Source organism: Trichomycterus rosablanca, chromosome 16 (genome assembly GCF_030014385.1).
Source record: "Trichomycterus rosablanca isolate fTriRos1 chromosome 16, fTriRos1.hap1, whole genome shotgun sequence".
NCBI classification, from domain to species: Eukaryota; Metazoa; Chordata; class Actinopteri; order Siluriformes; family Trichomycteridae; genus Trichomycterus; species Trichomycterus rosablanca.
Genome location: NC_086003.1, coordinates 18,605,583 through 18,616,186, shown reverse-complemented (window position 1 = coordinate 18,616,186; position 10,604 = coordinate 18,605,583). Strand labels below are relative to the sequence as shown.

At 35.9% G+C, this 10,604-nt stretch overlaps 1 protein-coding gene across 1 annotated transcript; it reads right to left on the bottom strand.

Moving 5' to 3' along the window:
• Nucleotides 1-2,721: 2,721 nt before the first annotated feature.
• rbm41 (RNA binding motif protein 41) lies at nt 2,722-9,167 on the bottom strand. The gene is made up of 7 exons (XM_063011958.1): nt 9,090-9,167; nt 7,234-7,350; nt 6,096-6,297; nt 4,789-4,993; nt 4,031-4,506; nt 3,241-3,388; nt 2,722-2,947 (listed from the first exon to the last, which is right to left on the bottom strand). The coding sequence occupies exons 1-7, from the start codon at nt 9,095-9,097 to the stop codon at nt 2,778-2,780; spliced, it is 1,326 nt and encodes a 441-aa protein (XP_062868028.1). The 5' UTR covers nt 9,098-9,167; the 3' UTR covers nt 2,722-2,777.
• Nucleotides 9,168-10,604: the final 1,437 nt, after the last annotated feature.

Below are 10,604 nucleotides of genomic sequence, written 5' to 3'. Positions count from 1 at the left end.
GTTTTTTTTTAATTATTATTATTATTTATAGAAACAGTATACAGTAAACATAACAGTACACTTGATATATATGAAAATATTACTAAAATATGCTTTAACATTAATACAACAATAACCAGTATGTTCAACAACAATAACAAAATAAAAATATCAAAGAAAAAAAACTAAGCCAGATGAATTACAAATCATTTAATGAATCTTGTTCCAATAGCATAACATAAAAATAAAAAAGACAATAAAAAGAGATGTGTTATTTTTATATAAATCTAAAGTACTTTAAGACAATCAACATAATTTCTTGTTTAAAAAGGGGTTTAAGGAATCTACTGTTTGCAAATATGTATTCAAATCTAAATTTATGAAAGTAATAAAAGATGGCAATTTTTTTTAGCATTTTTGGTTTTATGAATATAATATTTAGCTAGTAATATAATTAGGTTAATTATATAGGATTCAATTGGCTGAAAGAGAGGGTTATCAAATATATACAAAATATATTGGCTTTACCAATTTTTTTTACCCAAATCCCAGAACACACCCACCCAAAAGGAAAAGATATAGACACCATCAAAGAATAAATGATCAATCGACTCACTAAAGCTTTTACAAAAGACTTAATCTAGCATTAACTGGGTAACATCTGAAGTATAGCAAGTGGACAAGTTACCTCAGCAAAGATCCACATGATGGTGCAGAAACACCACAAACATTCTGACAGAAAACATTTGGTCAAATTTCCATTTATTATCAAAACTGTCATACATAACAAGGACAAATTATTATTTTCATATATGAACCCTGAGTCGGTTTAGTGATTCAGTTTATTACTAGTTGTCAGTCGCGTGTGTTTAGTGCCCGTTATATCACTGATGCGCCTTTGTGGATGTATCAGCAAAGACACTTGCATTACTTTTTACTCTTTCGTATCAGTGAAAGCTGGAGAAAAGAGAGGAAACCATACCGAGACGAACTCAGCAAGGATGCCAGGAACCGTTATTTGGATAAATGATCATCTGTTAACAGCATTGATAAGCTAAGTTAGCTGCACTTGTAGCGGTAAATGTTTGTATCGTTCATGCTGCTTATTTTGCACAAATAGTTTTTAGTACACAAATAAAGTACATATACATTTTACATTACTGTATTTGATTACTGTCCTGATTTGTTCACAGTCTTAAAAACAATGGTTCCTTAGTCAAGACGATGGTTCATTTACATGCTTAAAGGCTTCTTTGCATTATAAAAATAAGTCTTGAAAGCGAAAATACGCCCGATCTGAAGTGTAGCCTATCCCCGATGAAACTTTATCTTGGATCTAATGAATATTTTTTCGTTCTTCTTTCATTTCTGACAGAAGAGTGTAAGTTTGTGAATACTTTGCTTTGCACGTACAGAAATAGGGGCAATTTTAATGGAAATGATAATGTTAATTATATGTAGGTAAAGTATGAACGCACCTTACGCACTTTGCGCACCCTACGCAAATTCGAACTACGCTAAAAACGTAGGTCAGGTTTGTTAATCGGTTGGTAAATAAATTTATATAAACAGTAAATACTCTTGATCCAAACGTAAAGCCTCTAAGATACCACTGCTGCTTAATATCGCCATCTTGTGGACAACAGCCGTATGTACAGCATTTCACTTATTGTTTATTATATTTATGTTTATTTATATAAACAAATCTGTCACATTTGCGTGACAAATGTATTTCATTAACTGTAAATAAATTTAAAAAAATATAAATTTATTAAGAACAATACCTCATTTTTAATTTTTTTAATGAAATACTTTTAGTATGTTATTGTGCAGTTTTTTCACATTCGGGTCAGCACAACGTTATAATAGTGGCTGACAGCGATTAAGATGTATGCGCATGCGCATTTCAAAACTACAGCACTTGACTTGATTATTTTACCAGCACCATGAGGTTCGATTAAATCTGATAATTATAAATCCTTTCTTTGATATATTTGACTGAAGTAAATAGCAATGTGGCTTCTTGTTGGGTGAATTACAGGGCACTGTATTTTTTTTTGTTTGTTTAATGTTAAAGAGGTACTAAAATAGCCCCTAACAAAAACATTACATAACAACCTTGACAGTACCAAGCATGAATCAGTGAAATTAATTCAACTGAAATACTGCTTGAAAAACAAGATGGTGGCATCTTGTTGGTGGGACTGGAAACTGCTTTTATGAGGCTCACTAAGAGAATCTAACCTTGATGGTAATACACTTAAAATGCAATAATAAAATAATTTGGGAAGGTGGCAAAGATGTCACTGATCACATCTTTTCACTGACCAACAGTGTATTCTCATAAAGATAACACTAATCTCTGTGTATTTCTCCACTACTTGTACTAGTGCCTCAACCAGACAGTAAGGGTCACTTTTACTGCAGCAGGGATGTTAATTCCCATTAGGCATGGTAATACTTGAACCCAGGTCTTAAAGGTGTTGGGATAGCTTATTAGAGCCATCGGAGTGCAGCTCCTCACAAAAAGAAGCTTCTAATTATGAGGTCACAAAATGATGCAAAACACATACAGTATTGTGTTTTGTACACCCTGGAAAGTAAAGTAATGTAAATTGCCAGTGTTGTGCAGACTATTAAGGACCTCTGCTGGTAGGGGACAGAATATCAACTACATCTGAAACAGAAGGCTCTACAACTGCATAAAAGTGTGATTTAATTAATGATTTACACTTCCACATATAGTGTTTATATAAATATTTATTTACAGTATTTTACAAACAGACGATTTCATTCTTTCAGTCCTTGCTGTTTTGCACAGCTTTTTGGGGTGAATTCGTACTGTGTTCTGCAGAAGAGTCCTGACTCTTTGCTTGTCTTTTCTCTCGGCCAAACTCAATGACGAGGGGCTTGCCTAGCAGCCTGTACCCGTTCACCATGTCCAGTGCTGCTTGAGCGGTCTCAATATCTGTAAAACAAAAGTGCAGAACTGGTTTATCAACCCAAGAGTAAAATATTCAGTTCATACCAGACATCTAATTACAACAATGACAAATGAATAAATAAAAATAATATTTGAAGGTTTTTTGAAAGTCAATAGTAATTACATGACATTTAAAAGTCTAGCGCTGGGGTGAGGCTGCAGAAAAAATCAAGGACAAAATGTGGGTTGCTTGAAAAAAACCCACTCTATATATTTCTATTTATATATACACAAACATATACACACATATAAATAATGCAGTTGTTGTCCTTTATTACCAGAGAATGTGATGAAGGCTTGGCCTTTCAATCTGCCTGTAAGCAAGCGGTAAACAATTGGATTCGTCTCATCCTTCTGAAATCTGGAAAAAAGGGACACCAGCTGGGCAAGAGAGGCCTGATGACTTAAGTTTTTTATACACAGCACCTATACAGAAAATATAGAGACATACATTTATATGTACAGCATCTGGCAAAGGCTTATATTCAAAGCGACTTGGCATTGGTGGGGTGTAAACCAGCAACCCACTAGTGTGAATTGTCTAAATTGATAGATTATAGGGAACATAAAGTAGAACAAAACCATCAAGCACTGTTGTTTTGGGATAACCCATCTAATGTTTGAATGTGTTTCAGCCACAAGAATTGCTAACATGTTTAATAAATATTTTATATAATGAGAATTCTATGCTTCCTACTTCGCAGCATTCAGTCAAAAGAGCAAACACTTTTAGCCATATAGTGTATATGGTGCTCCATAATTTCCCCATCCCTAGTACAGCTGCCTCAACAAGTCAGCAGAGGTTGAAGAACTTAATCAACCTTCCTCCCTCGGACACAGCCAATTGTGTCTGTTGGACACCCAGTCAGATCGATAGCACAGCTGACATATAAACACGAGCACTTAAGATCCCAACTTTAAGCTAGCGCATTAGAATGCTGTGTCACATAATCAATGATTTAGGCATAGTCAAGTCAATAGGAAATTAAACAGAAACATACAGCTTGCTGCAGACTGTATTTTGATCAATTGCTTACAAAGATATAGAAACTGGAATGTTGTACGTACATTGGAAGGCTCTCCAAACTGGTAGTTCTGAAAGCGTGGAATTTTCCTGATGCCATCCTCCGTCTCCCGATTGTTCCGGATCTCCTCATCCGAAATCTCCTCTATGCTACCGCTGACTGTTACTGGACCTTTCTGACACTGGCTTGAAGTAACAGTCAGACTGCCAATAGTCTGGCTTACTGTAATTTTCTTTGGAACAAATAATGAGCTGTGTTTTCCTTGATTCTCATCCTTGGTTTGATTATGTGTGCTGATGACTGAGCTGGACACGTCGTTTATTGATGACTGGATCGTGTTAATGGGTGTCTGGTGAGATTCTGTAGCAGGTAACAAATCGGCTTTGTTTAAAGGTTCTTGGTGGGATGAACATGGGTCAGTTACTGTGGTTCTCTGCTGGTCTGTGAGAAAGTCTCTGTATAATGAATCCATTGAGTTGGCAGGTGTCTCCCCCTGCTGGTCATTCTGTGAATTTTCCTCTACAAATAAGAGAACAGATGAATCGCCTATGAGTATTCAAGAGAATCAAATCAAAATGAATTATAATGTCTGAAGTTCTTTATTGGTAGGAAAATATATGCAAACAAAATAAAGTTCTGCATACATGCAAGTGATTGTATCACCACTAAGTTACGGAAATGCATCCAATTTATAATAAATACTTTCAACATTAGAATCTTTAAATACAGTTTTAAATAAAAAATAAAAAAAAACTCCACACTACTATGTTTTTTTCTTTTATATACGATTTTTTTTTTTACCTTGATGGTAGAGGGCGGTAAGAAAGCTGGAGCGGTCACTGCCATGGAACAGAGCCTTCTCGATCTCCATTTCTCTGCGTGAGAGAGCTCGGCTACCTGAGAAGCGTTGGGGTCGTGACAGTAACTCCTCTCGTACTGACATCTTGTCCCGAATTACCTGGAGTCTGTTATCCCTTGCCTCTGGAGCAGCACACACTCCCCGGTTCTGAAAAACACAAGGCACTAGACACTTATAGCAATAATTACCTAGATCCTTCTCATATTTATCTTTATTTATCTTTATTAACTGTAACTGCCCCCACCGCAGTCCATCGCAGGGTGCTTATCACTACACTTTGACCCCAAAATGATGCCAACAGTAGTGGTACCTCTGCTACACAAGCTAGCATATCATAGCAAACCCTGACTTTATCTTCATACTAGTGACAACCTGGATGGTTCTTTGGTCTGTTATTTACATAGACATTCTATTAATCAAACCACAAAACATTTACACTAATCAAATATTCATTTCAAGTACGCATGTGCCCAGAGAAGTTGGCAATGTTTCTGGACATTGCTGACATACAGTGCTGTGAAAAAGTATTTGTGCCTCCACCCAATTTCAGGTTCACAATTGACTTTAATAAGATAAAACCAACATGAGTTAGCACTGCGCAGCTTCCAATGTGCAAAGCACAATCTTAAGTTGAATTTGTAGATGCCATTATAGAAGCATGCCATTTTTAGGCAGTACAGTCTAGAGGATTAAAGATCACTGGTATTTTTGTAGCTAACTACTTTGCAGCATTCAGTCAAAAGAGCAAACACTTTTAGCCATATAGTGTATATGGTGCTCCATAATTTCCCCATCCCTAGTACAGCTGCCTCAACAAGTCAGCAGAGGTTGAGGAACTTAATCAACCTTCCTCCCTCGGACACAGCCAATTGTGTCTGTTGGACACCTAGTCAGATCGATAGCACAGCTGACATATAAACACGAGCACTTGAGATCCCAACAGACACCAATTGACTTTAATAAGATAAAAACAACATGAGTTAGCACTGTACAGCTTCCAATGTGCAAAGCACAATCTTAAGTTGAATTTGTAGATGCCATTATAGAAGCATGCCATTTTTAGGCAGTACAGTCTAAGGGATTAAAGATCACTGGTATTTTTGTAGGAGTTTATAGTCATGATCTTTACACATATAGATTCTACAATTTAATAAGCTTTACTGGCATGACCTTATTCAGTTACAGTATTGCCAGGCCATACAAGCATTTTAAAGAGTAAAAGCCCTTTAAGTGTTTAAGTTTGACTGACCTTCCCACCACTGACTGGCAGATTTCTGTTTCTCCACAGCTCGATCTCAGTTTCAGTGAGACCCAGCTCTCTCAGACTGGCGAGTTCTTTCTCTCCATCCTGCAGTGCCTGGAACTGGGCCAGACTGCGCACTCCTGCTGCCTGCTCGCCGAATGGCTTGTAAACCGCAGCTGGGGCAAAGCATTTCTTCTTTGCAACACAACTGTAAGCACAAGAGAAGGTTGTTGTGTGGGAGTCACATTTACATTCAGGCATGCTTTGAATTCACTAGCTTGAAATGTCATAAAATGTTACATTCTTATTTGATATACTACTTAGTATGGTACTATGTGGCTGAGGCATTATAAAAGTGTTTAAGGACAGCTTGTTAAGATGCACACTTAGATGCACACTAATGATCGGATATCTGCAATTAATTTGTTTCAGCATTATATCTGCAAGTAGTTATGTAAACCACATTGGAATAAGGTTTCTTTGGATTTAAAGAAATGATAACTCTAGCTGGGTTTTAACCCAGTATTCAGGTTATTTTGGACATAAGTACGCACATGTGGTGGCAGCCTGCATTCTAAACGATTCACAGTCAACTGAATAGTTTGTGAACGCAGTACATCACCAGTAGTAACTTTAATAGGTTCTGCTATATGATTTACGATGCTGCCAAAGTGAAGCAGTGGTTTTAAGCAAGATTTTACAACCAAGAAACACAGACCTAAGTGTGGACATATCAGAAAAATAAATTAATTTGAGATCATTGATAGCTGAAAAACTAAACATGACAGCTTCAATAATAAATAATGTTCCCTAGCAAAATCTGATGTTTTTAAGTGTGACTTTTTTGGTCATTAAAATGGATTTACATGCATCCTCATAACGAATAAAACTGAACTAAAACAAATGGTTTTACTATGTACACAGAGGCTAATAAAGAATTTATTTCTGTACACAGGGTCAGAGTCATGCTGGAAGTGGAAAGGACCTTTCCCCAAAATATTTTAGATCATTGATTCCATGCACCTATTAGCACCTAAACTTAAAAAAGCCAGGATTCGTATTGTTAAGGTGGCATGCCTCTTTTCTTCTGACAATCTGTGGGTTTTAAAAACCTGATTTAAGTAAAATATAAATCAGGTCTTACCGGTCAATGTTGACATCAGTATCAAGCTGTTGAAGCAACAGGGTGTGCAACTGTCTCTGACCCTCCGTCTCCTGCTCCACAGGAACTGGGCCATCATCACACACTTGATGGGTTACTCTAGAGAGGAATTGGGTACAGGAAGAAAACCATCAGTTCTTGTGAGATGGATACATCAAGGGCTGGTTTTCCAGACATTTTCAGTGTTGGATTTAATTGTAATTACACTGGTAATTTATTATTAAATTATGGTATATTATTTGCCGAAAAGTGCTTGCATTCAATAGTTATTTTTAACTGAAATCTATTCATGACAGATCATCTTTTTCCTCAACCATGACATTCTAAATTATTGGTAAATAAGTTCTATTTCATGTTGTTCAACTATTTTGATTAATGCTTATGTGCACAATCATCATGGCACTCAAGTGGCACAGCAGTCGAATACACTAGAGTAGAATGCCTTTATTTGTCATATTCACAGGTAAACAGTACAATAACATTCTTTCTTTGCGTATCCCTGCTTGTTTGGAAGCTGGGGTCAGAGCGCAGGGTCAACCATTGCACGGCGCCCATGGAGAGGGTTAAGGGCCTCGTTTAAGGGCTCAACAGTGACTGCATGGCAAAGCTGGGATTCGAACTCTCAACCTTATAAGTGATAAGGTTCTACCCACTAGCCCACCACCAATGAGATGTGAGCTCCTAAAACTCAGCAGGTGCTGTTGACCGGCCTGATGGCTACACATATGATTAAGAACTGGACTTTTGTATTCATATATTCCTCAGTATTATTATTATTATTATCAGTAAACATGCTAGGCAATACTGAAACACTATTGTATCAAGCACAACACATTAGAAAAGAAAAACAAAAAAAATCAACTATCCACCAATAATTTAGCAATGAAGATAAAAGATTCAACTAAAAAGGTACACAGACACCAAACTCTATTAAGTTAAAGTTAAGTATTTAGAGCAACTGAGGGTTTAAGGGCTTTGCATAAGGGTCCAACAGTGGCAGGGACTTGAACCACCAACCTCACTAGTCCAGCACCTTAACCACTAAGCTACCACAGTTCACACGTATGTAAGGCAAGGCAAGTTTATTTGTATAGCACCTTTCATACACATTGGCAATTCAAAGTGCTTTACATAAGGAAAAAAATTAATTAAAAGCATTAAAACATTCCTGAGATCTAGAACCTCAGAAAGACTTCTTGCAAACATTTAGTTACAATTAAGAGAGCATGAAATTCAAACAAGAGAGATAAAAAATTAAGAACATGAAAAACTAAAAGAAAATATAGTAAAATATACACTACAATTTAGAGAATATGAAATTAAAACGAGATAAAAAATTAAGAACATGAAAACTAAAAGAAAATATAGTAAAATATACCCTACAAGTTAGAGAATAAATAAATTAATAATTTGTTTGTTTTTACTTCATTTTCTTTACCTAATGGCACTGTGTATGAACTATATGACATAAATATATTTGTAGTGTTCACGTAATTTAACGATCCGAAGTTATCGAATAATCCGTACAGCTTAGAATCATTTCAATAAAAATATTAAAACATAGAAATACTTAACTATTAATCATTTCCCCTAAAAAGCCATATATCAGTCGATTTAAAAGTGAACTGTATAAAACACTTTGGTCTGATTGCTTAAAACAGTATAACATCTTTAACTGTTCTGGTTTATCGTTAAATAAAGAGCTTTGCGAGTTGAATAAAGACAAAAGTCACGTATTATATGCTGCTCATTACACTAGTACAATGAATAAAAAATTAAATATAATTCAAGTACCCGGTATCAAAACACAAAACACAGTTTACACCATCCAGACTTACCGCTTCATATTCCCACAACACCAACTTCCTTGTTTTGGCGGAAGTGTTCTCCGCCACACTAAGGACTATGGGAAATGTAGGCTGTTCTAAAGAGTAATCAAAAATGATTGAAATGAAGTTTATTTATTTATTAGGATTATAACGTCATGTTTTACACTTTTGGTTACATTCATGACAGGAACGGTAGTTACTCATTACACAAGATTCATCAGTTCACAAGTTTATATCAAACACAGTCATGGACAATTTAGTATCTCCAAGTCACCTCACCTGCATGTCTTTGGACTGTGGGAGAAAACCGGAGCATCTGGAGGAAACCCACGCAGACACGGGGAGAACATGCAAACTCCACACAGAAAGGACCCAGGCTGCCCCACCTGGGGATCGAACCCAGGACCTTCTTGCTGTGAGGCAACAGTGCTACCCACTTAGCCACCGTGCCACCCTTGAAATTAAGTAAATAAAATGTTTTACCCTGTGTTTTGTTGCCACTTTGTAATAAGAACACGATATATTATAAAGTTAGAAGACTTACTGTATGTTCAGTGTTAGATTTTAAATAGACAGTTTTGGATTCTAGATGGAAAACATTTGAGCCCTTATACAGCATGTATAAGTTGTTACTTGTTACTGACATTTTGACACTTGTTAGTGTTATTGACATTTCTAAAGAATACTTTGAATTATACAAATTCAATTAATTAATTTTTTTTAGTTTTTATTGAGTTAAAAAAATTTTTTTTAACCATTTTAGTTGAAATCAGAAAACATTTTGGAACTTTGGAAAATTCTGAAATGATGTGAAGTAGATCTTCATCCTCTCTATACCACCAATACATGATTGATTGTATACCTAAAGAATGCTCTTATACAACACTGTAAACCATTCAGGTTTGAAATAATTTTTTGTGTGAAAGAGAAGGATTCAATCTGCACTGGATGCAAAGTCTCCTATTGAAAATGTATGACGCATCATGAAGAGGAGAATCAGACAACAGCAACCACAGACTGTTGAGCAGCTTAAGGCATGTATACAGCATGAATGGGCAAAATTCCACTTGCAAAACTGCATCAATTAGTTACCATAATTCCAAAATGATTAAAACATTTTTTCGAGTGTATTGCGGGCATTGTTTTCTAAATTTGTTCATATTTAACAAATAGTATCCCGTTTGCCATTGAAAACACTGAAAACAGTTTCTTTCTCCTTTTGTCTGTTAAGTAAGGGTTTAAGTGAATTAACACATTTTTAAAGATTTAATTTTTTTCATTTTTCAGCAGAAGTGATGGAAAAAAAAACAAAATTATTCATTCTTTCATTCTTTTAATATCCAAATCAAGGTCGCTGTGGGTCTGGAACATTATCAATCTGTGGCAGGGCACTGCTTACTCACTCATTTATTCACACCTTTGATCAATTTTAAGCCCACGCTTTTTGGTGCGAGAGTACATGACCTGAGTACATACACCAGATGAGAACACGAGGACCAAATTTACCACCCAGAAAACACAGAA